The sequence below is a fragment of the Phasianus colchicus genome, chromosome 7 (assembly GCF_987193195.1).
Source record: "Phasianus colchicus chromosome 7, bPhaCol1.hap1.1, whole genome shotgun sequence".
Taxonomy (NCBI): domain Eukaryota; kingdom Metazoa; phylum Chordata; class Aves; order Galliformes; family Phasianidae; genus Phasianus; species Phasianus colchicus.
Genome location: NC_143442.1, coordinates 33,139,952 through 33,167,456, shown reverse-complemented (window position 1 = coordinate 33,167,456; position 27,505 = coordinate 33,139,952). Strand labels below are relative to the sequence as shown.

At 47.1% G+C, this 27,505-nt stretch overlaps 1 protein-coding gene and 1 long non-coding RNA gene across 8 annotated transcripts in view; both read left to right on the top strand.

Moving 5' to 3' along the window:
* The window catches only part of LOC149917310 (uncharacterized), a 29,866-nt gene extending 11,460 nt beyond the window's left edge, over positions 1 to 18,406 (top strand). The window contains exons 4-11 of the long non-coding RNA XR_016468444.1: positions 2,337 to 2,410; positions 2,505 to 2,598; positions 3,302 to 3,425; positions 10,889 to 11,014; positions 11,423 to 11,603; positions 11,709 to 11,825; positions 15,043 to 15,159; positions 17,380 to 18,406. This is a non-coding gene — a long non-coding RNA (uncharacterized LOC149917310). The remainder of the gene's footprint in view (positions 1 to 2,336; positions 2,411 to 2,504; positions 2,599 to 3,301; positions 3,426 to 10,888; positions 11,015 to 11,422; positions 11,604 to 11,708; positions 11,826 to 15,042; positions 15,160 to 17,379) is intronic.
* Positions 18,407 to 21,910: 3,504 nt separating this feature from the next.
* Positions 21,911 to 27,505, top strand: part of ERBB4 (erb-b2 receptor tyrosine kinase 4) — a 507,767-nt gene continuing 502,172 nt past the window's right edge. For all 7 annotated transcript variants that reach the window (XM_090144449.1, XM_090144448.1, XM_090144446.1 and 4 more), the window contains exon 1: positions 21,911 to 22,068. In XM_090144449.1, the coding sequence (XP_090000575.1) occupies positions 21,978 to 22,068 (91 nt within the window). In that variant the 5' untranslated portion in view covers positions 21,911 to 21,977. The remainder of the gene's footprint in view (positions 22,069 to 27,505) is intronic.

The window sequence follows — 27,505 nt, the reverse complement described above, 5'->3', positions numbered from 1 at the left end:
GAGAAAGAAAAGCTTTCTAACAAGAAGTGGAACTTTCTGGGATGGTGGCAAGGTGTTGGGAGAAGGTGGCTCTTCCCCGGTGTGTTGCAGAACCAGAGGAGCTCTCTAAGTGGCCATGGCAGGAGAATAAACACAGTGAGGGACACAAGTCCTTACACAAGCACTTACAACATGTCTGTCTTACAAGGCAGTGAAAGAATGTAAGTGTGCAAGGCTTGGTGTGATGTAGCAAAATGCTGGTGTCTGCCTTTTGGTATAGAGCTGTTGCCATCAGTGTTTAATAGGAACTGCTACTGGGAACTGCTTTTGGACTCAGGATGTGTGATGTTCGTTCTTATTTAATGTGTTTTAAGTGGTTTGTGTGAAATGAAAGGGGTAACCGTGGAAGAAACTGCAAACTTCCTTTTTAAAAACTTGTTCCCATTTTCCAACTGAGTGTAAAGAGATTTGTGGCACAGTTTGAGGCCCAGCATGTGTCCGGGAGGAAAGGTCAAGCTCTGAACAATGGTCATATTTGCTGACATCAGCTGATTCATAGTAATTCACGAGATTTATGGAAGACCACCTTCAGACTGCATGGTTCTGGCAAACAGAATGAATGAGTTAATTTCCTGGGACCGAGACCCCTAAATTTTCTCTAGCAGTTTCCTAGAGGCCTTGCACAAATGTTTCAGGGCAGTTACCTGATGGAGAGGCACTCGTGGCTCCAAGCTGGGGCAGCTGATTGCTACTTAGTGGTTTAAATTGCTTGCACCTTTAGCAGAAGAGGACAGCCTGATGGGGATCTGGCATCCCCAGCAACTCCAAAGGCACAGCTGTGAAAGAGATGACATCTCCTCAACTCCTACAAGGCTGCTTTTATATCATGGGAATTTGGATTTCCCTTCTGTTTCTAGTCAGCCTGAAAGGCTGGTGGGAAATGGCATGCTCTGGTGCTGCTGTTTGAGGGGGGTGGACCTGTGTCTACGCCTACAGATACATCGTGGTGGGGCATCTAAAGGGGCTGGGAACTCACAGATGAGAGCACCCTGATTGCCTGTTTGCAATGCTATGATTTGCGATGCCTTGCAATGCTTTCTGGAAGTGTTTAGATAACATAATGGGCCCCTTATGGCATCTGAGGAGACAAGGTCTGACATTCCTTAGACAGTGTTTTGATGAGGAAAGTGTTTGTATTTAATTAAGACTGCTCCACAGAAATGGCTATGAGGCTGTAGAAAGCTGAGCAGGGATGAAAACAATATTGCCCAAGTCCAGTAATGCAGAAAGAAATTATTAGTTTAACAGGGTGTGAAATTATCCATTTTGTTTTCTTTAAAATTAACTGCAGTTCACTATATAGCCTGCTGTGTCTGACAAAACTACATCAGAGGGTTGCCCATGCAAGAAACCAGAAAACATTTCCCTGCAAGAATCTGAGGTGTAGCCCTACACCTCAGGAAAGTTGATAGCAGATTGGTGACAATGCAGTGGTATGTAAGAAGTCGATTTTAGTTCTTAGCAAGGAAAGCTAGGTGGCTGAGTTTCTGACTGCTTAGGGCACAGAGAAGTGGGAATGGGATGATATTTCGACAAATACTGACCAGACTTCTGTGTCTGCATCCTTGTTCTGTCCCGTACAAACTGCTGAAAATTTGTCCAGACACAATTGCTTCAGAGAAAAATTGTCTGTGTCAGAAAGTCTTAAAATGTAGCTGATGAAATGAATTTTTGAAGTTCTGATACTGAATGAGTTATAAAACAACGATCTGGTTCCTCCAGCTCCCCCAACCCAATCAACAGTGAAATCTCAGGCTCTTGCAGTCAATTTGCAACTGAACACGAAGTCAACGTGTATTCAGACAAAGCATTCAGGGCATAATTCCATGCCCAGATCATAGAGGGGAAAGTGATAAGTATACAGGAAACTCCTGAATTAAATGGGAAAAGGGAGAAAAAAGCTTACTTTGGTGAACTGGCAACTTAACTGGGTTGTGCTTTGGAATATGCATTCCTGGAGTTTACGCATATTTCCATTGCCAGCCCTACGAATGCAGTACAGGATGCAACCAGCTGATAGCAGTCTGTGCTGCAAAGCACCCCTTTGAGCTCCAGCATGAAACAGGTCTCCCTGGGCTCTACAATTACTGTCTGCATATTATGCAATTGCCTACAAGTGCCATACCATAGGTGAAATGAGCAACAGCAGGGCAAGCATACTTGGCTCTAGTTTTAGAATAAGTTACAGTGCGTGGTGGTTGCCAGAGTAAGAAGAAAGGAATTGCTTAATGCACAAAGAGTAGCTTTTCAGAGTGACATCTATGCATGTATTTGCAAAAAAAACTTTGTATTTGCAGATGCCTGATAATGAAAGTGTGTCACAGTTCAATGGAGGAGGCAGTGTATATGTATCCTTCCAGGAGGTGTGGATGTAAGTATGGAAGTGTGATCCCCCAGAATGAGGGTTTGAAACTGGGGAACTGAAACTCTTCAAGAGCTGCTGCAAATGAGACAGTTTTTTTCAGGCTTCTTCTCTGCTGGAGACTTCATGTGAGATCCCTTGTCCCAGGGGACCCAAATAACTCAAAACAAGTGAAGGCACTGAAAACACTACAGCAGGTAAGTGCAAACAAGTCAGAGGGCCATCTGAATATCAGGCCCTTTGAGCTATTTTCAGAACACTGGTTTTTAGTTCAGCCTTATGTGTTGTCCCATTCCCACCCCATTTTAAGCCTTCGTCTGTCTCTCCTGACTCAGCTTCCTCTACCCCTGTGGTCTGTCTGTGGTTTTAGTGAGGTTTCTTCAGTAGAAATATATAATGACATGAGAATGTATTGCTTTACTATTGTGTGGAAGAAAAACTGGTTGCTCATCCAGTGTTAATTTGCTATGTGGAAAGTGGCCCTTTTCTGAAAAAGTGAAATAGAGACACTGGTGAACATGAAGAGGGAGAGCCTCATGAGTTAAAATATAAACATAAACACTTGCAGAAGTGCAGAAATTACAGCTGTTAATGGCCATGTATAAAATGATTGAAGAACCTGTTGCTTAACCAGCCCATTGAGTATTGCAGTAATTGTTCTCTAATTGAAATCAATGACAAAATCATCACTGATTTCCCAGGGACTGGACACGAACACAAACACTTTCTGTTTGCTGCAACTGAATCTTAAGCACCTCTCAAAAAGGAGGAGATTAGAATCCTGGGGATGATCTGTGTATGTTTTTACACCAGAACAGTCAAAATTGCACAGAGCAGTGCTGATTTCCACCTCCTGCCCTATACAGAGACCTTAATAGCTTGTGTTTCTTCTCCTGACAGGAAGATGTTTCTATGAACAATGTCTTTATGCAGTGGTGGGAGGCTGAAGGCTCTCAAGCAATTTGATCTCATCCAAGCAACCCTGCCTATAAGGAAAAGCTTATGTCAAGCAAGCAATCCGCAGGTTAGTTCTGCATTGCCTTCAAAACTAAACGTGCACAACTGGTGGCTCATTCATAAGATTTCAGAGGCTTGAGTGCTTTGTTTTAAAAGAAATCTGACATGATCACAGCTTTCTTTCAGTTGTGCTTTGTTCGGATTTTGTGTTTTTGATGTCAGTGGGAGTTGTGGCCGCAGCAATCCAGAGACAAGGTGCTGACAAGCATTCCCAACACAGTGTGAAAATAAACTCCCTGTGGATTGTTGAAGGCCTGCAGCATCTCTCTTCTGGCCGTTTTTTCTCTCTCAGTGAGCTGACTTGACTTTTTAAAGAGAATGGATTTCACCAAAACAAATTGATATTTTGTCCCGCAATATAAAGCTGATTTATAGTGGATCATTTGATTTATTGCTTCCAGACAACAAACAAGTCAAAATGTCAATTCGTATTTTCATTCCTTCAAACCTGAACCACTGGGGACCCTTTGAGCTGCTGTTAAAGCCACAGAGCAAAAGCCATCCAGGTGCAATCCACAGCCCCTCGCTGTGAGAGCAGGAGGTTGGGCTCCCAGCACACCAATACCACATGCTTCTGGGGGTGCTCCTCTGTGGAGACACTTCTTTGTTGTGTCCAAAGCTTCTGAAATCAAAAGCTCTCCAAAAAACCCTCTGCTAAGTGTCAGTGATGGATACCCATCCTCCCCAGTGCGTGCAGGGATAGAACGTAGCACAGTGATTGAATTGGCTGGGACTTGTTCATACTGCACTGGTTCAAGGCCTGGATTCATGAGGCTGGAGGAACACTAATGAGTTTCCAGCGTTTGAGATGGGATGGATCATTAGATGGTCACTGATAGGGGATTTTTTTTATTCTCTAGAAAGTAGAGCAGAAAATTGGATTTTTATTTTTTCTTCTTTTTGCCAGGCTTTGTCTAAAGATAAGCCATCAATGTAGCATTGATCTTGGTCGCATCATTACTATCTACCTCTAAAGTGCAAAGGTCCTTGATGTGTTCTTCTAGAGGGTGGCTTAGCCTTAGATTCAATTTCAAATATGAGTCTATCCCTATCCTCTCAGTAAAGTTTCTCAGTTTTCTGTACTTGCTTGGAGTCTGTACGACCTGTGCAACTCTTTGTTTATGAGTAGTGACATAACAAAATTAGCACTGATCTTTCTGCAGCAAAGGTATTCCCTTGCTTTCCCCCGAGGCCCATGTGCTGCCACTGAATACTGGTGCCACGTGCTTGACATTGCATATTGAGCCTAAAGCATCAGCATGGCAATTTGCTCCAAGATTCACTTCAGAGATCTTAAGAGAATGAAATGATTTCAGGGGGATGTGACTTCAAGTAGAACGAGGCAACCATATACAGGATGACCTTGGTGGCAGATGTGCTGGTGTATTCGTTAATACTGTGAAGAGACCTTAGCTTTAGAGTGAATGGTGTGAGTTTGGTGATGCTGGAATATTTATCTTTTGTGTTGAGACAGGAGCAAAAAGGTTTATAAACGGTCTGCCTTCCTCCCCTCCTTTCCCCAGTTTGAAACTGGCATGCACAGGCAGACTCTTCGTGCACAAGGAGAAGATAAAGGGTTGTATTTTAAACCAAGTAACACAGTGGTCGTTTGGTAGTGAGATAAAGATGGGCTGTAATATATTTGGGTCAAAATGTTGATCAGTTGACTTTTTTTTTAAGCAATCCTTTATTTTTTCTTTTGAACCTTCTACTCTTACCTGACTTCAAAAGCAGTTTAGGACCTTAACAAAATTCCTTCAGGCAAAACTGTGGAACTTTATTTTTGCTACTGAAAATATATATCCACTTTGTTTAGCCAACTTAAAACTTTAACAGAATGCCCATTCTCTTTTAGTTAATATTTTGTTACTTACATTAAAAGTTGTTGGGTAGATCTGTTAAGCAGCTCTTAGCAAGTGTGTGTGTGCAGTTTAAATCTAGCTGGTGCTGGCAGGTAGTCCCTGAGGTGGAAGTAAGATACATTTGGTGTCATGCTTTTTTTCTTTTTTTTTTTCTTTTTTTTCTTTTCTTTTTTTGGACTGTTTCTTTTCTTTGAACTATTGTTTCCATGCAAAAGAAAGTGCAGGGGGAGAAGGATTGTTTTATTTTGGAAACCTTCTGTCCCCTTGAGAGAAAGAGAGCTGGCTGTGGTTTCAGTGTGGCCTTGGTACTACAAGAGAGTTAAGTTCTTAGCATTGGTTTATTTATGGGTAAGTCTTTCACTGTGAGTGGAGATTTCTGTAAGTGTAGGTAAAACACTGACATCTAGTGCCTAAAACACTGCATCTAAACATGCACTGAGACTCCAGTCCTGTTCCTTCTGTGATGGGCAGAGTTGGCTACCCAGTAACATTATGGACTAGAGATAGTTTTATGGACTGGCTCTGTATAAGCAAAAGGAAGCTATTATTTTGTACAACAAAAAGGAGCCAGAGGGTGGCTGGCAATGCAAGGTGAAGTTCTGTGGTGAAAGCTGCTCATACAGAGGTCCCAGTGGGAGTGATCATACAGCAAGAAAATCCAACCTACACGTTGTCTATTGCTATGCTGAAGACACATTTCCTTTCAATTTCCTTGTGTTAAAATATAGCCTGTCTAAATACAGGCTATAAAGAGCTTTCTTGATGAATCTGAGTGCTGTCCTTACTGATTGAGATGCAGAGGAGCTGCAGGATCAGGTTGTACATCAAATCTGCTGAGGCTAATCAAAGCATTTAACCAGAGAATGGCTATAACTGGAAAATTACCATTGAGAGATGCAAAACCATCCCCTGGTGCAGAGAGCAACCTCTGCCCTTCACCTAGCATCATAAGGAGCGTGGCATTGAGGAGATGCACTCTTGGATTTGATAAATAAATCCAGACTGAATGAAGCATTGCGTCAACTCAAAACCTGAAACTGGTTGGAGTCAACTCCATCTGGAAGTACCTGGTGTCCAAAAGGATGAATGTGCTCTGTGTCTGCAGCCTTGCTCCTGCATGTCTCAGCACGGGTCTTGAAACTGCCCTGGTTTCACTGAACAGCTCTCAGGGCTGTCCCACCCATGGCTGAAGAGCAAAGCCTTGTTTCTTTTTCCATTCAAGTGAAAAAAAGAGAACAAACAGTTTTGTGGTGCCTCTTATATGTCATTGACTTGGCTCATGGAGCTGGAAAGTAAGTCCTTTTGGTGGTCCTTAATAGGAAGCCAGCAGGCCCTGGTTTGCCAGCTCTCTGTCCTCAGAGTTGGATATATTAATTGATGTTTATTATTCCTAGGTGTAAAGATTAGCACATTTTTAAATGTCTTGCTGGATTGTCTGTGGTAGATAAGCAGGGCTTATGGTTATGGTCTGAGAACAACTGACTGGAAGTAAAATATTTGCACTGCAGTGAAACAAAACAGAAATGAAACAGTATTTCTTCCTCTTAGGGATTTTCTAAAGGACCAGAAGGTGCCACTGAGCTGCTCTGAATTTCTGAGCCATTCAGAGCAAGCTATGTGTGCCATGGCCCCACATGGCAGCACTCCAAGCTGAGGAGCAGCCAGTCTCCACCAGTGCTTCCTCACTGAGCTCCATGTAAGAGGTAGCTGTCTCTTCTGCTCTGCTTTACTCCTCTTGGAGAGCTAAACAGGTGTTTCCAATGGTCCTCTCATCTGTTTCCAAGTTCATGGCCATGTATGCTTACTTGCTGTTATGCCATTGTTCATCTTCAGTTTCTAAAGGATGCAGAAGGAGAAGCTGAGTTAAATATCAGCTGGTAGACACAGCCCTTTAGAGAGATTTGATCTCTTCTTGGCCTTCTTAGCCCTAAATACCCTAAGAAGTTTTCTTCGAGCGCAGTTCTTTCTCTCTCTTCCTATTTGCTGATGTGTCAATCTGTGCTAGTTTGTGTACTCAGGAACTTCATAATACCCCTTAGGAGGTCTCATGGGGCCTTTCAGTTTGTTCCCATCTCCGCCAAAAGTGGCTCCTGATCTCTCCAGAGCTGCTTTTTCCTTTCCCATAGCAGGCTGAAGCTGGCAGTTCAGAGGCAGCAGAAGGGTTTTCTTCTTGCAGTTGTTGCCAGCTGATGGGATTCTGCTAGCAGCAGAGGGTTACTCCTTGCAAAAGTGTTACTCATTACTTCATACCTTTTCCATTACATGGCTCCTTTCCTTCTGTCTCTGCTAATCCAAACCAGTGGTCCAGCAAATCCTTCCAAAAGGTGTCTCCAGCAATGGCAAGGACCAAAACCTTTGGGAATGAGCAGAACTCCTCTCAGCATTGTCTAAGCTGTCCTTAAAAAAAAAAAAAATTAAACAAAAATCACCTTAAAGTATATTTATGGCCCTGGATTTGAGAATTTCTTTCACTACACACAGAGAAGCCTGTGTGTAGTCTGCTGAAAGTTTTTCTTGCTGAGAATCATCAGAATGCCATTCTTTTATGCTTCCTTTGTCTTGCTCTAGTTTCCTCTGCTTCCTTTCTTACAACAAAAGAGTCCTGTTGAGTCAACTTAATATAGAAGAGAGTTCACAGGAATGGTCTCAGGTCCTGTCTTTAAGGTGGGTACAGGTTTGCCTGTCTCTGAAGGCCAGTTCCTCCTCCCCATGCACTTCCACCTGCACTTCAACTCATCCAGGGCTCAGGCACCATGAGCTGTTCACCAGGGAAAAGATGCAGAAGCTTTCCCAAGCAGATGGCTGTGCTCCAGGAAGGTATTCAGTCATGCATTATTTTTTTGTAAAAATCTGGTATTTCCAGGTATGTTGAATGAAGCAAAACTCCTTTTGTGCCCCCCAAAAAGGCTGGATGTGGCTGGTCCAAGGAATGTCGCAGATGTCTCCCGCTTTGCTCATGCTGTTGAGCTGACAGAAGCAGAATGACAAGGCTATAAAACAGGCAAGGAGACAAATTTAGTGAGTTATTTTAAAGTGCATACATACCCATAGTTGGCTATGTGTCGGCCTTTCAAATCAGTAAGGAACCAGTGCAACTGCCTGGAATAATTACAGGGCGTTTGTCATTGGTTCTGATCTAATCTTTTAAGTACATCCTAGATTTCTCTTCCTATGTCTGCAGTCGTATGTCACTTGTAGTTTCTAGTCTAAATAACTGCATTTATGGGATTAGCTGACACACAAGCTGCCCATCAGATGAGATTTGTTTTCTGGGGTCTGAGCTGAGGAAAAAGCCTTTCTTTTAGTTTGCCATGAACAGCCTGTTTTCTATTTATTTGCAATTCTTTCCTGTTGTATAAATGAAACAGTGAATATTTACTAGATACTTTTCTTCTGGCCGCTAAAATATAAGAATTACAGAAACCTTCTCTGCAAACCTGTCTTCTAGGAAACCTGAACTCATATCTGAGTTATTAAAGTTTAATAGCTAGTGTGTGTATGGGGGGGAAGTAATTACTTCCCATAACATCGTTCTCTTTCAAGAATGTAGCTGTAACCCCTGATGCAAAATTATTCCACTGGCATTATAAACCACAGTGTAATGACTTATAATGTCACCTCTTAGTACCACAGAGAAACCTTTATGTTACGACTTAGATTATACACCAGAAATGAAGATGACTGTAATGAAAGTAGATAGCTGATGTGTCAAGGTGGCATTTGAGCTAAGGACTTCATTGCAATGTGTGTTGGAACATGACTTAATTAGGCATGCTGTTTGGTGTTTTTTTTTGTTTTTTTTGTTTTTTTTGTCTTGGTTAAAAAGGATCCAAATTCAATTGTCTTCAATGGTGTTCTGCATATTTTCTGTCAGTAGAAATGGATGGTGTTGGTAAATCTCAGATTTGATTCTGTTTTCCAGCATCTTAAGATGATGCGGCTTAAAATGCTGTCAGATATGTCACTGATAAGAAAATTGGTGTTGTTTTTTGGTTGATGTGGACCCCAGCAGTGCTCCTTCAGATAGGAGGAGAGCCTGAAGTTGTTTTTTTTTCTTATCACAGAATCACAGAATGGTTTGGGTTGGAAGGGGCCTTAAAGCCCACCCAGTTTCAACTCACTGCCATGGGTGTGAGTTGGCAGCTCAGGCTGCCCAGGGCTCATCCAACCTGGCCTTGAGCACCTCCAGGGATGGGGCACCCACAGCTTCTCTGGGCAGCAGTACCAGGGCCTCAGTGCTCTCTGAGTAAAGAATTTCCTCCTAACACCTAACCTAAATCTCCCCTCCTTTAGTTTAAAGCCATTCCCTATCAGTCATTAATTTAAAGTGTCCTTTCACTGTTTTCCCTTCACTCTCATTCTCCTTCCCACCATACATCTACAGAAACCAGAGATAGTGCAGAGGGGGTGGAGCACTGTGCAACCCCTCACATCCTCACAGGGCTCTTTAGCATCTGACATGCCTTAGATCTGTGTCAAACAAAAGATACTGCCCCACTGCGGTGTATGTTTTACAGTAGCTGAAACACTGACCTGTGTGCATTAAGGCCTTTACACAGTCATGCAAAAACTCACATGGGGGATATGGAGGTTTTTGAGTGCTGTGGGGCCTGATGTCTGAGCTTATCTGGAAAGATTAATTAGAAGCAATCAGGAAGGCAGTCCAGGCCTTTTCCCCATGAGATCATGCCCCATCAGAAGCCATATTCCAGGAAGAAATGTTGGGAGTAAATAGTGTTTGTGAGTATTTATCAGCATCAAGGTCATCCCCTCCCAGAAACAAGCAACTTCTGTGACTTAGGGAAAACAGAGCTGAAGTCAGAGCAAGCCTGGATGCTGAATCCTCAAATGCCTGCCTTGGTTGATCCGGGGGAAGTCAGATCCTGGCAAACCCTTGGTCCTTAGTGGTAAACAGTCCTTGCTGTTGTGACTTGGCAGGAAAGTTACTGGGAGTATTAGAGCCAAACTTTTTTGCTGGTAATTACTGTGCTGTTAGGGCATTCATGCTGTTACTACAGTATTTCAGTATTATCCTCTAGAACAGTCCTGTCAGGCGTGAGGAGGATGGCAGAGAAAAAGCTTTCATGATATGTTTTGCTCTTGAGAAAGTTGGTGTTTGTTCAAACAAAACACAATGCAGGAGCTTGTCAGATGTAATCAGCTGCAGCAGAAGAATGTCAAATATGCAATCCTCATTTCATTTCTGTTCTTTTTGATGTTGAAATGCTTTACTCGACTTTTTTTTTTTTTTTTTTCCATTTAGATTTGACTGTTCTTTTTTTTTTTTTCTTTTAATATTAAGAATAGGTTGTTCCACTGAAGAATTCATAAGGCTGGGAAATGATGATGGGTATTAAATTACACATTATTAAAAAGAAATTACATGGTATTTTTGAATCAGACTATTTTGTTGGCTCTTGTCCCCTCCTCCCCCAATCTTTGAATTCTCCTTTAGTGCTGTATTCCTGATATGAAGAGTTAATTTCTGACTTCGTTTGGATAACCGCGCCCATATGGGAGCTGAATTATTCTGAGGGCATCAAAATGCATCAACTTCAAGCTCTTCTGAACTGAATTTGAATTGCTTTTTTTCTTTTTCTTTTTATAGCGGCAGTCATATTATTAGAGCAAGGTTGTTTGCCTTGCCAGAAAATTTCCTCGCTCCCATCAGCAGAGGCAGCTTTCTGACACGCAGCGGTTTCACCGATCGTATTTCAAGTGACCCTTGTAATTGGTGAGCATCAACCGGCGGTGCAGTTCCAGCATTAAACTTTAACTTCTCTCATTTAGGGTCTTAATTGTGCTTTGAAATGTTTGATGGCTTGGCTGACCTTTTTTTCTGGGTTAGCCGAGGCTGAGATTTGTCTGCCAGAAGAGAAGCCGCAGAGGAAACCTGGAAGCATGGCACCTCATTGGTTTCAGTTTGATAGCGTGCTCGTGTGTCTCTTCTTTTAGAAATGTCCCCAAACTTCTTAGAAGTTTCAAATGGAGTGTTAGGAAAAACATGACACCGAGAGCACCAAGAGCTTTACAGAGTAGACAGTGAACGTAAGCTGAAGTTCTACTGATATGAAAAGCAGGAATTGGATGCTGTAATCCATTTTTGCACTTATAAATTATTTCTAAACCCCTTTCCCTGAAGGAAGTCTCCCAGCAGTACAGAGATTTCTCTTGCTAGCGGTCCTACACTAAGTCCTACACCAGAAGATTTCCCTGTTTTGGACACCTACGCTTTTCTCTGAAAACAGCAAAAAAGAGTTTTTTGTTTGGTCCAATCCAATACCTCCTAAGCAGAGGGGATGAGATTCATACGATGGATACAGGTATTGCATGTGCAATCTCTTTCCTAACCCTAGCTCCGCACCCTAATTGATTTTCCTGCCAGCTTCACAGCTCTGTGGTCACACTTGTCCTGCCATTGCCTGCAGAGCTTAGTGCCACATGCCTTGCTGGGGACGTAGCCCTCCTCGCTGTGTGATGCAAGATGGTGGAGACTCATCCAGCCCTGTTTGTGCAGGAGGAGAGGAGCAAATCGAACACAGGAGGTAAGCACTGGGGCCAGACACCCACACTGTGTCTAAGGAGTGGATTGGCACAATGCCTTGATGGGCAACAGAGCAAGGGGGTTTGTTTGAGGGGGCTGCAGGAGACAAAATTCCCCTTCTTTCCCTTTAGATCTGTTCTTCAGATCTCTGTTCTTGATGCTAGAAGGGGATTTGATACTACAGGGCTCCCCAGTCCTCCCAGCATTGAATCCTTGTGCATTCAGATGTCCTCCCACTTTAGCTGATACCTTGCCAAATATTAGCCTCTTGGAGTTATATCTTACCTCGTATTTATAAATCTGCAGAAGAAACACCAAGCTGAGTACAGCCAAGTACCATCCTCCAAAGGGAGGACTAAACCCAGGCACTTGATTGCACCTCCAAAAGAGGTTTTATTGGAGAAAACAGGAGTGGGAGGGTGTGGTGGCCAGGGTGGGACCGCAGCTATGCCTGGGCCAACCTGGAGGGCAAATGTTGTGAACCCTTCAGCTGTGAGCTCCTGGAAATCTTCCATCCCTGCCCTTTAGAAAGGGAGAAGAAAAAAAAGTCTGGCTACACATTAAATGGAAATACAGCTTTGAAATTGATTGGCAGTGCTCTGAAGGGTGCTGGCTCTCAGCTCACTGATGATGCTCTCCCTAGCATGATCCAGTGGGGGCCATTGCAGAGAGGGCAGTGACCACATCTGGTTTCCAGGCTCAGAGCCTTAAGTTCACCATCAGCAGGTAAAACTCGATATTCCACATTGTCAATAAGCCTTGCAAATGAGGAGCAAAATGCAATACTGCAGCGGGTGACTTACGGTTATGCTGGCTGCATCAACGTGCAGGCCTCCCTGTACCTCCCTTTCTCTAATTCCAGTTCAGGAGTCCAGGCTGTAGGACAGCATTGGTTGTACAGTTAATTTTGAATAGCATCTTGCACCTTGTGTTGGTGAAAGTGTCGGAGGTACCAAAGAATGTTGTGTTGAAGAACTGCTTACGTGAAGAGGACTGTAAGATCATAGAATCATAGAATCACCAAGGTTAGAAAAGACCCACAGGATCACCCAGTGATCCACTGATCACCAAAAGCTCTCACTAAACCATGTCCCTCAACACAATGTCGAAACGTTCCTTGAACACCTCCAGGGTTGGTGACTCCACCACCTCCCTGGGCAGCCCATTCCAGTGCCTGACCACCCTTTCAGAGAAGTAGTATTTTCTAACATCCAGCCTGAATCTCCCCTGGTGCAGCTTGAAGCCATTCCCTCTAGTCCTATCACCAGTTACACGAGAGAAGATGCTGACCCCCATCTCACTACAAACTCCCTTCTGGTAGTTATAGAGCAATAAGGTCTCCCTTGAGCCTCCTCTTCTCCAGACCAGGAGCCCTGAGGGCACAGTTACGTACAGGGAAGAAAACCCACTCTTTCTTATGGGTGTAATTGATATACTTGGACAACATAATGTGCTCCAGGTGGAGGAAGTGAGATAGGGCAGCCTGCTCCCAGCCCTCCACAGCATAGCCAAGCAGAGGGCAGGGGTCTGGGAAGCCCGTAGTCAGCACGGAGCAGATGCTGTATGGGGTTGATAGATGGGCGATGCCACAGGGGCACTTTTCCCATTGGTGCTGGGGGTGAAGGAGCAAGGTAATCATCCTGTAGTTTTTATTTATCCCCATCTCTCCTGCCTTTGGTCCGGGGAGCAGACAGATTCTGGAACGCAGTTGTTGCATCCTCGCAGCGTGCTGCCCCGGTGTAAAGCCTGTAAATGTGAAGTGTTGGCAGCAGACGAGCCGTGAGAGGGCAGTGTTGTATTGCGAGAGGAGCAGAATGGGGGGGAGGTGGGAAGGCATGTATGTATGATGAGAATATTGAGAGCGGGAGGAAAGGTAAAATTTAGAGAGACCAGCTGTGTGCCTCACAGGTGTTAAAGGATGTCTGCTGAGCAGGGCTGCAGAGCAGGTCCTACCAAGTGGATGGTATAACCATCTCTCTGTGTTCCCAAAGGCTAAAGGAGAACCTTCATGTTCAAGCCAACCACTTCACTGCAGCTAAACTGAGAATTATTTCATTAATATGTGTGAATCAGGAGGACTAAAGTGCCCCAGAAATTACTAGAAGTATCCAAAGATGTAATTTATTGTCTAAAGGACATGCTGCCATGTCTCTGCAATGCTTATCCATCAAAGCAAAGTGAATGGCCAGAGCAAAAGGACTTTTTTTCCCTCCTTGAGTTCCTTTAGGTCAAATTTTGGAGAGGATAGGGATTATTCCTGGGACCACATCTTGCTTCTGAGCTGAGGAAAGCACTGCAGGGTGCGTGTTCTGAGAAGTTGGAGCCATGTCCAGCTCTTGGATGCAGAGATGAAGGAAGGCTCAGCTGTTTGGATCCTTAATAAGTCAGTAAATATTTCAGGATAAAGTGGTCTGCTCGTTGTTAAAATTAAAAAAAGAAAAAGAAAAAAGGAAAAGAGAAAGAAATCTACCCCAAAATACCATGAGGGGAATATCTGTCTTCAGTGATGCTCGGCTGGTATTTTGATGAGTGGGGTTCAGCTCTGGGCATTATGTCCAGGGCAGTCCCGCACAAATGGGTGTTGGAAATTCCACTTTTGATCCTCTTGGCTCTAAACACTGAGATCAACAGAAATGGATTTATGACATTCACCTTTAAGCCTGAGCCTGATGGGTGAGTTTAATGTCTCTTGATTTTTATTGAAATCCATCTTTGTTGGGTATCGAAGGGTTTACAGTGACTAATGCCTTTCCATAACGCGTCTCTCTATCAACAGAGACAACTGTGTTTACAGGGCAAGATTTTTCACCTGCTTGTCAGCTTGTCAAGCAACAACAAAACACACAATCTTCTTTTGCGTCCCACAGCTAATCATTCATTTATTTAAACCTCGTGTGTTGTCAGTCGTGGTGCTGAAGATGGGTTGATGTAGTTATGCTTTTGCATACCTACAGAGAGATGCTGAGAGCACAAACACCGAGGTGCCACCAACCAGAGGGAAATGCTTCTTGGCAACTTTTTGCTTTGTGTTTGACTACAGATGCTTAAAAAAAAAAAGAAAAAGTTATGAAATATTTAAAAACAGAATACAAATTCTATCTGACTCTTAACAAGTGGGTATAATGTTGGTGCCTGTGCTTTTCTGCATAGTGGGAGGTGTAATCTACTCAATGTCACGCAGCAGACAGCCTTTACATTTACATCTGTTTTATACACAGTGGCAGCAGAGGTTCCCGGAGATGCTCTGAGCCTCGTGTTTCATTTCTGAAGGAAGCTTGTTAATAATGAAGGGGAGAAATTGATCAGTGGATCCACAGAAGGGGGAAAACTAGCAGGTATGTTGCAAGAATTCAGACAGATGGACAGATCTCTGCAGCTCGTGCAGGTAAAGCCTGCATATGGTAGGCTCAAGTAGTGCCATCATTTTAGTTGTATTTCTCTGAACCTTGTAAATATTTCTGTCTGTTGGAAAAGAAGGCAATTATATTTTTTTATAGAAGCTCTACAATGGTACTGTTTAGGAAAAAAAAAAAAAAAGGAGGGAAAAGATATATTGGTAAGTCAAAGTAGTTGCAGCCACAGTCGTTCTCAATAATCCAGCAAGTCACTACATCTGAACAGCCTCTCACTTCTCTCTGTGGTTCAGACTAAATTGTTTATTAGAATTTTTGTGCATTATTTAAAAAAAAAAAAAAGGGGGAAATGGTAGCTCTTCATTTTAAAGACCGCTGCGATATAAATTCAGATTATTCAGATTTATCATGTGCATTGTATGAGGCAGTAACCACCACTATTTTTCCTTAGTACTGTGAGATATTCACTGGATTTTCCGTCTTGTTCATAGCCATAAATAACCAGGCTGTTTACAAGACATTGCTACAGGGAGAAGAAATATAAAAATGAAAACTTGATCGAGCCAATGGCTGGAATTGTAGTGAAAGACCTGAGTGGGGAGTAAACACTGGTTAAACCACGTTCTTTAAAATGAAGGGTGACTGTCCAAAAGCACGCTGGAGCTCTGCATTGGTTCCTTGTGCCATTTTAAGGGAGGACTGCCCATATTCCCTATTATGTAAATACAATTTGGGGCTGCTTTTTTTCAACTCAGACACTTGCCAAGCAAATTGAGCCTTGCAAACATGATTAGCCAGGGGCCAAACGTTTAATCTTAAATTCTGAGTCTTCATTAAGACTTAATTTAAACCTTAGGAGGAAAGCATGCAGCAACTCCTTGCTCACAGAGATGGATGTGCTTGTGGCAGGCTTTCACCACCAGAGAGAAAACCAGCTCAAAACCTCACACACACACTGATTTTTTGGCAAATTGGAGCCATCAAAACCAAAGTGCCTGGGTGGGTACTGGGGGATAAATGAGGAAACCTCAAAAAAACCCCAACCAAACAAAAAAAACCCAAACAAACATAGATTAATGTGTTGTGTTGGATAGTTCAGCATGATCTGGGCTTGAGTCACTTCTTTCGTGATTCAAGTTGACTGCACAGGAAATGAAGGTGGTATGGGGAGGTTGTGAGGTCTTTCTTTGTTGTCTGATTGTACCTTGCAACAAAGCTGCCTTGGGTAATCGATCATGTAGTTTAACACATCTTCCTATTGGCAAAAAAAGACACTGAGCACATCATTTGGTCTGGAGGGTTTGGTGAGCAGAGACACAAAGGGTTTTTGGTTTTATTCCAAATCAAGGTGATGTTTTAGTTTTTGCTTGGTTTCCTCCCTGGGTAATTTTCCAACAATGGCATTGCTAGCTTTACTTGAAGGAGGAAAAAGTAAAATTTTCTGAATCCGGCTCATTTGTAGTCAGTAGAGACTAAACAAGCTACTATTATTAAAGTTGAGTTCAGTCTCTAAGCTAGAGATGAGAGAGAATGGAGGGAAGAAAAGATAAAACTCCATTGAATTTTCTTCAAGCTATCTTTGAAATTCAAAATTTCAATGAGTTCCCCCATGATACTTTAACATCCCAAACTCCATGGCAAAACCAAAGAGCCATGCTGTCTGTTGGGTTCAGTTCCTGCAGTGAGAAACAGGCAGGCACCCCAGCAAGGCAGAACAAGTGCCAGCATTATTTGTTGTCCTACACCTCACTCTCCTCAAATCAGTGACAAGAGCCATGAACAGGCTGCCCAGGGAGGTGGTGGGGAGGTGTTTAAGAGACGCAGAGATGTGGCACTGAAGGATCAATGTGGCACTGTGGTCAATGGGCATGGTAGGGATGGGTTGGGGTTGGACTGAATGATCTCAGAGGTCTTTTCCAACCTTAATGATTCCATGATTCTCTCTGTGGAGTGTGCTAGGATCTCTGTGCACAAGGTAAGGCCTGTAATGCAGCAGAATGAATTCTGATAGCAGTTTGTGCCAGGTCTGTTGTCCTGTTGATGTTGTCAGGTTGGTGGGACCTCTGTCAATACCATGAAGTAGCACATGAGGTTTTTTTCTTGCTAAATAAGCAGACAAGCAGCAGTGGAAGTAAAATAATAATAATAGTAAAAATAAGATTGTACATGGTGTTTGCTAAAAGTTTTTTTTTTTTTTCCTAGTGTTATTTTTCTTCAAAAAATAAAGAAAAAGCAGTGCAAGAAGAGAGCATTCACCTCTCCAGTGGCTGGATTCCAGGGGAAAAAAAGGGAAAATTTGGGAGCAGCTTTGCTTGGCTGCATGCAGACAAGAAGCCCCACTGGCCTCCTGCCTGCTCCTGGGCTGCCAGCGGAAGCTTTGCCATGGACTTGGCAGCACTGTGCCCAAATGCTGCCCAGCTTTGTGCTGCACTTCCCGGTGGAGCCAGGAACACGGGCTGGAGGAGCTCTGCATGGGAAAGCAGCTGCGTGTGAGCCGCCTGCTAAGCACCTCGAGGCTGCCTTTGGTCCTCGCTGGAGGTTGCCTTAGCATAAATCAGCCTGGCCTTGCTGCCTCTGGGTTTGCCACCTTTATGAGGACGAGCAATGTCATTGTCAATGCTGAATTTCATGACTTTTTCAACGCTATGAAAAATGAAGTCTTTGTAGAACGGTTTAGCGATAGCCTGAAAGGATGGAGGTGGTCAAGTCAGCATTTCATTCCTGCATATAAACTCAGCTTTGCTCTAAGCAAATTCCTCAGTCGCCTTGAAGCAACCCAGCATCTCATCCTGGACATATTGATGACCAAACTTGAAATAATGGTGATTTTGGCAGCTGCTTTTTGATATTGAGGATTCATCTGGCAGTACGCTGAGCCAATACACCTACTGAGGTCCAGAGGAGCACCCTTTGTCCTCTAGCATAATGGGAAACTCTTCTCCATGACATTACTATAGAAAGAATGAGCTGTTGGGTAATTGGTGCTGTCCACCACATTGTGCCAAATTGGTAATATGCACCAATAATACCATGTTGTTAATTTTCCCCATGGTGCTGTAAGTAGAGCTTGCCTTGTCTGTAGAAATGAGGCAGGTGAGCTGGAATGTCTATTATTTATAGACATATTCTGTGCTGTATAAATGAATTTTTCATAGAAAAACTTTGTAAAAAAAAAAAAAAAAAAAGGCATTGGAGACTGCCTCATAAATAATAGTGATTGGGAACTTCAAATATAATTTGGGGAATGGGTGAATATCCTTTTAGTCCCCTCACCTTAAAGTTATCCAGATGGAACTCTGAATGCACTGAATGGTGCTTTGACCCCGGGGAGAAATCTCAGCTCTGTTATGGACAGCAGCAGGATTGCAAAACACTGGAGTGCAGCCTGTGTTGACTTCAGTTGTCTTGGAAAACGGAGGTGCCCATGATCAAATACAATGCTATTAGTATGTTGACATGTTTGCAATGCATCTCTTGAAAAGTGATATATTGAGACTGGACTGAAGTACAAGCCAATTTGTGAGGGAGAAGGAACTCTTCTGTGTCAAGTAGGTGACCTTTGTATTGTCTTTGCTGCACTCTACTCAATGCCAGTTGGGAAGAGGCTCGGGGAAGACATGAAATATGGCAGGAAATCATTGAGCCTGCAGGCATGAGAGGAGCACAGAGACCCACCATCAAGATAACGAACAAGGAAGGGTTGAGGAGGGAGAGAAGGATAGGTGAGAGGTCTGGCTAAGCAGATGTTGTGTGTGGATGCTGTATTTGACTCTGGTGCAAGGAAACACCGGCACGCATGCCTTTCTGTACATGGACAAGGAAAAATATTGCTGCATCTTATCTAGAGGCAAGGAGCTGGGAGCCCTAGGAGAGAGCTGTGGGATGTGGGGGAGGCCTTTGGAAAGGCAGGGTGCCCAAGGGGTCGGTATATGCAGGAGCCCTAAAGGAATAATATGGTGCCTCAGTTGGAGAGGACCTCAGAGCCCCACTCTGGGTCTCCTTAAAGTGAGAGCACTTGAATCTTTTTGTTATGAGTGAGACACAAACAGCTCTGTAAATCAAGCGTGGCCTAAATGTCTTTCTTGAGCTGAGCCCTTAGTTCCAGAAAATATGGTTATTAAGTCCTTGCATTGTATTTTCTACCTATTATTTTTGAAATTTCATGCATATAGCCTAATTTTTTTCTGCCGTCTAAGTGGCTGGACTCATCAAGTTCCCAGCACACACCTCATGCTCTATGGGGAATTTTTCTTTCCCCTCCCAAACAATAACTGCAAAAACAGACAGACCCCCCTGTGTTGCAGCACCCCACAATGGCCCTGCTGTTGGTGCCAGATGGGTTGCCTGCTGTGGGTGGCTGAGCTCACGCTTCACAGCCCATGCTGCTCGTCCCTGGGTGATGATATCAGCCCCGAGTCCTGCAACAACAGCTCATCTCCACACTGCTCCTGTTGTAGGACCCTGACCTCAGCTCTGCGGTCAGCAGCTGAATGTAGAGTCCTCAGTACAGGAGAGGCGTGGACCTGCTGGAGTGTGTCCAGAAGAGGGCCGCAAAAATGCTCCAAGAGACGGAACAACTCTGCTGTGAGTACAGGCTGAGAGCCGGGGCATGGAAAAGAGAAGGCTCTGGGGAGACTGAGAGCATCTCAATGGGGGGCTATAAGAAAGAAGGGGACAGACTCTCAAGTAGGTTCTGCTGCAACAGGTCAGAGGAAAATGGTTTCAAACTCAAGGAGGGGAGATTTAGATTGGATATGAGGAAGAAGTTGTTTACAATAAGAGTGGTGAGGCACTGGCACAGGTTGCCTAGAGAGGTGGTGATGCCCCATTCCTGGAGACATTCAAGGTTAGGCTGGACAGGGCTCTGAGCACCTGATGGAGCTGCAGGTGTTCCTGCTCGTTGCAGGAGAATTGGACCAGATGACCTTTGAGGGTCCCTTCCTACTCAAACCATTCTATGATTCCATTGAGCCATGCAGGGTGTTTCAGCTGCTTGCCATGCATGATGCTCCCACACGTGCTGCCCTCTGAGCAGCCCTTCTGCTGTAGGAGGCTGACACCGAGTGCTTCTGTCCCTGCAGCTGGCCCACGCCTGCAGAGCTGGATGACACAGCCGTGAAAGGCACGAGTTCTCTCCCATGCTCTCAGCCAAACAATTTGCTACTGTGCTTTACAGGTCCAGTGCTGAGCAGGAGCCCTCCTCCTCCTCTGGGGGCTGCCAGCATGGCCATCTCTGCCTGCTTGGCATTGCATGGAATGCTGTGCGATGCCCTGACCTAACAGCTGTTATGTGTGATTCAAATGTACTGTGAAAACACCTCGGGAGGTGCTTCATACTCACACACACAGCCCAGTGCAGCATTTGCCCTCTGCTGCCGTGGTCCCACAGAGCTGGATGCCTGCAGAGCCAGGGTTTGGAAGGCAGGGTGTTTGTGCAAGGCAATGCTCTCCCTCCCCAAAGGCGGCATCTTGTGTGAACGCTCACCAGCAGTGGGCACGGAATAGGAGCAAGGGGAAGCTATGCTTTGTCCCGCAGCAGCCCCAACCGCAGCCTGACACAGAAGCAATTAGCTGGGTGCTAATTGGGTTAGGGCTCAAGGGTGCTCTGTGGGCATGCAGGGAGCGAGGTGCCCGCCTGCCCCCAGAGCTGAGAACAGCGTGGGCAGCTTTGAGCTCTGCCCCCCCCGTGCATGTGCTGATGCTTCCCCATCACTTGCTGTATTCCCCATCCCGTTCTTTGCCTGCTGTTCCTCTGGGGTAGAGAGAACTTGGCTGTCCTCGGCGAAATACGGAGTTGGACCTTAGGCATATGTATTTAAATGCATTGCTCAATTATTGCTTCTTTTTTATTCATTGGTCTTGGAAATCATTTATGGCCTCTTCCTAATTCATCCTCTCAGAGAAAATACGACTTCAGGAAGAACAGAATTCCACTGTCCCATACAGGGCATGTATTTGGGGATGGGGAGCGGGGGGGGAACATTCCAGACAGGAGCGTGCGACTCTGGGGATGGCAAAGCCCCCTAAAAGCGCAGCAGCGATGCTCAACGCGCACCCCCACAACCGGCACGGAGGCAGCGCGCTGCCCACCGGATGCCACTGTTGCTCAATGTTACACCGCACGGCGAGCGCTGCGGGGCCGGGAGGGCAGCGGGGCCGGGCCGATTCCTCCCAGCGAACGCCCTCCGCGGGCCCTCAACGTGCCGCAGCCCCGCGGCGCTCCGCCGTTTGCCGCTCCGACTTCGGGCCGACGTCGGTCCCTCAGGGCCGCCCCCTCCCAACCACCGCTGCCTTCCGCCGCGTTCGGGAGGTTCCCGCCGGCACCGGGGCTGTCCGCGCGGGGAAAGTTTGCTCTCGGCACGCGCCCCGCTGACCGGCCGCTTTTTGCAAGCACGGCGGACGCACACGCAGCCCCACGCGCGCACCTGCCCGCTGTTTTTGCAAAGCGCGGCGCGCGGCTCCCTTTGCAGCGCTTTTTCCCTCCCCCTCTCCGCAGGTGCGGGACGGGCCGGGGGGGGGGCGGACCCGCCTCGCGCCGCTCCTCCTCCCGCCGCTCCCCCGGCGGTGCCGCCGCTGCCGGCGCTCGGAGCTCCGCTCGGCTCCGCGTGCAGTGGGCGCACCCCGCGGCCGCCCCGTCGGGCCGCGCGGGGGCGGCGCTGGGGGCGGCGGCGGCGGCGCGGAGGCAACTTCGGGGCGGCCCCGCGGAGCCCGCGCGGGGGATGGCGGCGGCGGAACCGGCGTTGAGGCGGCGGCGCTGAGGAGGAGGAGGAGGAAGAGGAGGCGGCGGCGGCGGCGGCGCGATGCCGGCGGCGGCCGGGGGGCTGCTGTGGTGGAGCTGCTGCGTGCTGGCGGCGGCGGCCGGCGCCCCGAGGGCTGCCGCGGCTCAGGCAGGTGGGTGCGCGGCCGGGCGGGCCGGGAAGTTGGAGCGGGAGCCCCGGCGGCGCGAGGAGAGCGCGGCTCGGAGCCGCGGAGGAGCCGCGAGGAAGTTGCGGGGCGCCGCGATGTGGGGATTTGAAGGCGTTCGGGAGAGCGACGGCGCGCCGTGCCCGCGGCCGGGCGCCTCTCAGGGCTTTATGTAACGGCGTTGGGGCCGGGAGCGGCGGAGCGGCTCAGCCCGTCCCGCTCTGCGCGCCGCACTTCGCCGCCCGTCAGCGCTTCCCATCCCCGGCAGCGGCGGGCGAAGAGCCGCTCCGCTCCGCGCACCCCCGGGTCCCGTTCCCCGCAGCGCCGAGCGGGGCAGCCCCGCGGGAGGAGTGCCGTGTGCCCCGGCCGCCTCGTTCCCCATCTCTCTCCGCGTTCTCCCCCTTCTCCCGGCTTTCTCCTTTCCCAGCTCTTCCCATCCCGCAGCCGATCCGTCCCCCCTAACGTGAAGCGCCGAGCTGGGGCCGCCCCGTTCGTAAATCGGGGCTCAGTGTGACCCTTGAACGCAGCGCGGGGGGCCGGCCTCGTGTTGGTAAGCGCTCGCCCAGAGGGCACTGCAGGTGCGCTTTCAGGGTGCGAGCGTTTTAGGGTTCCCCTCCCCGAATTTGAGTGCCGGCAGTTCGGGCTCTCGGTGCCCTGCGGACGGGGCCGTGACCTCCTCCATGCTCCCAGCGCTCCCGTGGGGGCGGCGATGCCGTCGCCCAAACTTTTGCTCTCCTCATCCCGCGCCCGTTGCCGGCAGCACGGACGCATCGGGGCTCCGTGATGTTTTCGTGCGGCGATGCTCGCGGCGCGGGGTTCCGCCGCGTCACGTGGAGCTGCTACCTGGGAGCCTTTGTTCTGCTCGGGGATCGCCGGGCGACCCGACCCGCTGCTGTTCCCGTACCCGGGCGGGGCGTTCGGTCATCGCCGCCGGATTGCGTGAGAGCCGCTCCGGGTACGCGGCCGCTCTTTACACACGCCGTTTTGTTTCTCCCCTCTCCCCGTAGCGAGGATCCCGCTCCTGGGCGAGGTGTGCGGGCTTGACTTTGTGCCCCCGCTCGACTTCGGTCGGTGCCGGGTATGGCAGCGTTCCCCCTCGCCGCGCCCCGCTGGCACTTCTCCCGTCCGTCCGCCGCGATGTCTGCCCGCTGCCTAAAATTAGGCTGAGCTCCGGGAGCCTCCGCGAAGGCACGAGAAGCACGGAGCTGCCGCCGCGCTGCTCTGTCCCTGCGTTGACGTGTGGGTTCCCGCTGTCCCCGGGTGTCCCGGGAGAGCGGACCCGGCTCTCTCGTCCTGGTCGCAGCCCCCGTGTTGCCCGGTGAATGCTGTGACTCGTTTTCTTTTTATAAAGAGTTGGATGTATGCGTGTATGGATGCTGGCACTGAGAGCTGCGCTGCTGCTTAACGTGAAAACAGTATTAAGGATGTGAAATACGTGCCCGTGGGGAAGCAGCCGGCCCAGGGAGAAGCCCTTGCGCTGTCCGCCCTCGGGATCAAAGCTCCCTTCTGGTTTTTGGGCGATATTAGAATTGATGTGGGTTTTTTTTTTTTTTTTTTTTTTTTTTTTGAGTTAAACAGATTGAACCAAACCACAGTGAGTCCGGCCGCACGTAGTAAGCGGACCTATCGGCGGCACGTCGGCGTGGCGGGGCAGGGAGCAAAGCAGGTGGTGGCCCTGCTTCGGGGCCGTGCCGTGGCAGCAGCTGTAGGTGGCAGCAGCCCCTCGGAGCTCCCCGCGGCGGCAGCGGGGCCGGAACCCGCCGAGCTGCCGGAGGGACGCGCGGTGCCGTGCGGTAACTCGGTGCGATGGAGGGGTGAGCGGCCGCAGCTCCCCGGAGGTGGGCATTGTCGCTGGGCACCGGGCACATGCCGAGCTCCTGAAGCTTTGGAGCAGCTGCTGCTATATATAAACCTGGGTTTTAATCGGCCTGCCGGGAAAACCCGTCCCGCTGCGGGCAGCTGTGTGTTGGTGGGTGCATCGATGGTACGGCAGCACTGGCACGCGTAGGGGCGGCCAAATCTGTAACACAAACCCCAGGAGCACGTACGACGTGAGCTGTGAGAATAGCACCAATATAAAGGTGATGAGGAGTAGAAATTCAGGCTGTAAGAATGTCTTATTCCTGCTTTCTGGTGATACCTGCTCTTTGTTTCTGCCTCTGAAGCCTATCAGATCTGGTCCCTGCCATAGAAGTAGATGGGTAAATAAAGTATATCAGCTTGAAAGTAAGCCCCGGAGTTTTAGTGGATGCAGTTGTTATCTGAGCTATAAAAGATGTTCAGTCATCACACGCGCTGTCTGTAAGGTCAGTGACAGAGATTTCTAAAATACACTGATTTTGTGCTTGTTTCCCGTGCCTCCTGATGCCTGTATAGCTGGACATACAGTACCCAAATGGGTGCTTACAGCTTGATCTTTCTTAAACCTTCCCTAATAAACCAGCAGTGCATCCTGTTCTCTCCTTACAGGATGGATGCCTGCCTGCTCCTCCAGCTGGGTCTTGGGAAGCTGCCTCCCAGAAACACCAGAGAGGTTAAAGAAAAAAGCCCCCTTTAGGGGGGCTAACCCCTTTAGGTTATTTCCCTTGTGAACAAAGCTGGCTTTGTCAGCAGAGCCTCAAGTTCTATGAGTGCAGGCGGTCCCACAGGCAGAGCTGGGACCTTTGGGATGAGCAGGAAGGAAAACCATCATGCTCAGTGCAAAACACCTCCTACCATTCCATTTCCATTCATTTAAATGAAGTTGAAATAGCAAGCATTTTAAGCTTAAAAGTTTATGTGGCACGGTTGGCGTGACTTTCAGTAATACTACAAGGCAGGCATAGTATCCAGGCACAGGAACCTGTTCTGAGTTACTTTGTGCTGATCTATTCCCAGTATCCACAGTGAACTGGTGACCTTATTGGCCGTGCCATCCCAGCTCCCTGTCCCCACTTCTGCTCTGATCTGCAAAGCCGCACTGTGGATATTTTTGCTCATTATCTTTGGCAGCAAGAATGTATATATCTAAATTTAAATCACTGTTTGCTGCGGATATGTGATAGTATTTAGAATTCAGCATTATTTTATTATCTCTTTGAAAGGGTAAAAAAAAAAAAAAAAGGGCTCATTTATTTCGAGAGATATTTCTGTAGCGTGAAAATATCAGCAAAGTAGTTGGCGTTTTCCAGTTGTTGTTGACTTCAAATTTAGCAACCATTGTCCCTGTTGGTATATTTGATGCTCTAAAAATGTACTTGCTATTGAGTGGGAAGCTGAAGTGATTGGTAGGCAGATAGTATTCTTTGGTGGCTATTAATAATGCTCAGAGGACATATGGAAAAAGCCACGTATTTGGCTAGAAAGGAGGCCAAAATAACGTATATGGCTGCTTTGTTTGAAAGTTGCCTGTGTTCCAAGTTGAAACAGCAGCGGCGATGCTTTATGTTTTCTGCCCCTTGGTCCAGCATCTCAGCAAGGAACCCAAGCCAGGTCTGCGCTGCACGCTTCTGGCTGCCCAGGGTTCTTAGTGTGCAGCCTGAGCCTTCAGTGACACAGCTCCCTAAATAGCCCTCCGTGAGCATCTGCATTCCTGTTGTAACAAAAGATTGGGGATAGGAGGAGAATGCGCTTTTTTGTGCTTGTTCTTTTTCCTTTTTTTTTTTCCTTCTTGTTTGGGAAGATTTACAAATAGATTCACTCAGCGATGTTGGCAGCAAATTGCTTGGTGTTAATTTTCTCCTGAGATCCCATGGTTGTGTGAATCTCAGCTTTGCATAAAGAGGGAAAAGCATCTCTGCCTGCTCTGTGTGCAGGGGGAAGTCAGAGCCCCTTCGTCCAAGAAACGAGAATCCAACAATTATGGGTTTGAAACCCACTCTTAGCTCCTCTGCAATATTTAGTGCTGGGGCTGAGCATCTCATGGCTTTTCAGTGTCTGGCAAAGGTCGCTGGTGGCTTTGGAGGTGGAAATGTGGGTTTATGAAGGGTCTAATAACTGTGCTCTGCCTGCTGCCCTGACATGTGGTTAAGGCATTAAAATATATGGGTTGTACCTCGTGCTGCAGCAGAGCAGTTACCAGGTGGGTGTCCTTTGATGCTACCAAACTTTTGCTGTCAACTTCAGTAGCCTCCTTCGTGCTGAAGGCAGGCAGAAGCAAGGGGAAAAAAGCATTACAAGTGGTTAAGCACAAGCTGAGGAGCCTGTGGTTGGAGGGCTGTGACACTGGGCACTGCTTTTCCTTTCCCTGACAGCACCCCGAGGGAGCTGCCAATTACCACCAGGTCTTTGTGTTGAACGCTCTGCTTCCTTTCTTTCCTACCAACTTTGGGCTTCCAGCATTATGATTACTTATGGATTTGTAAGTCAGAAATAACCTCGTAATTGCTATATTGCTTTGCCTGCAGTAGCACTGAGCGCCTTAAAGTTAATGCATCATCCACACAGAAAATTGATGTTTGCCCAAGACGTGGGGGCTCTGACAGCTGATCTTAAGGAGCGTTAGGTGGCGTGTAAATAGAGACCTGTGGGTGACATTCGTGAGAAAAATGAGTCTTTGGAAATATTCCATAAAAGGAAAGTATTCCTTGCATTGGCTGAAGATGCTTGGGGTAACAAAGTTTGTGTGGATGCCTTTCCTTGGAGGTCAGTGATGTGAAGGCCTGGGGTGGATAATATGCAATAAAAAGTATGACAGCTGATCATTCAAAGCCTAATTTTTGCCTGATCATCTGCGTCTGTCTGAGACGACACTTGTGAGCTGCTGATGTCCTTGCTAATGGGAGGTTTCCTTTAATATGTGGAATGTTCCTTGCATTTCTTTCCTCAGATAAGCAGCAAAAACACCCAGGGACAATTCTTAATAGCCCACAGTAAGAAACTTCGCAGTGTTTGGATGATGATGCCTGGCCCATGTGTACGGGTATGTGTGCCTGCATTGGTTGTACATTGTGCTGGTGGTCACAGGTGGGGATCTGGAAGCTTCTGCAGCTACTTGTGGCTCAGTTCTTGTTGGAATGCTCTGCTTTATGCCAATGCTCTTTGGGCAAAGATGCACTTGAGCATATTTTGTCAATATTTGGTTTTGAGCCGGTAGGTATGGATGATTTTGCTACCAAAGCAGTCAATATCTATTTATTAAAGCAGCATTTGTGTTGAACAGAAAATGTACGATCCAATTTCAGAATTAGGCCCACCCAATTATGCAATCAGGTAATTGCGCGTGTAATTGCTCGCACAAACGGTCAGTTAGATGCATAACTGTCCATTTGCATGCGAAATTAAGCAGTCTTGTAAACGGGGCTTTGAATATTCGTTGTGGAAAAGGCAACTTTCTGGATGTGATTCCTTGCGTTGCTCCTCCTTTGGTGGCTCCTGGACCAAAGGCAGTGGTAGGAAGCAGAGCAAGGGCAAGCAGTAGTGTGCTGGGGAGCCTTGGAGGCTGGAA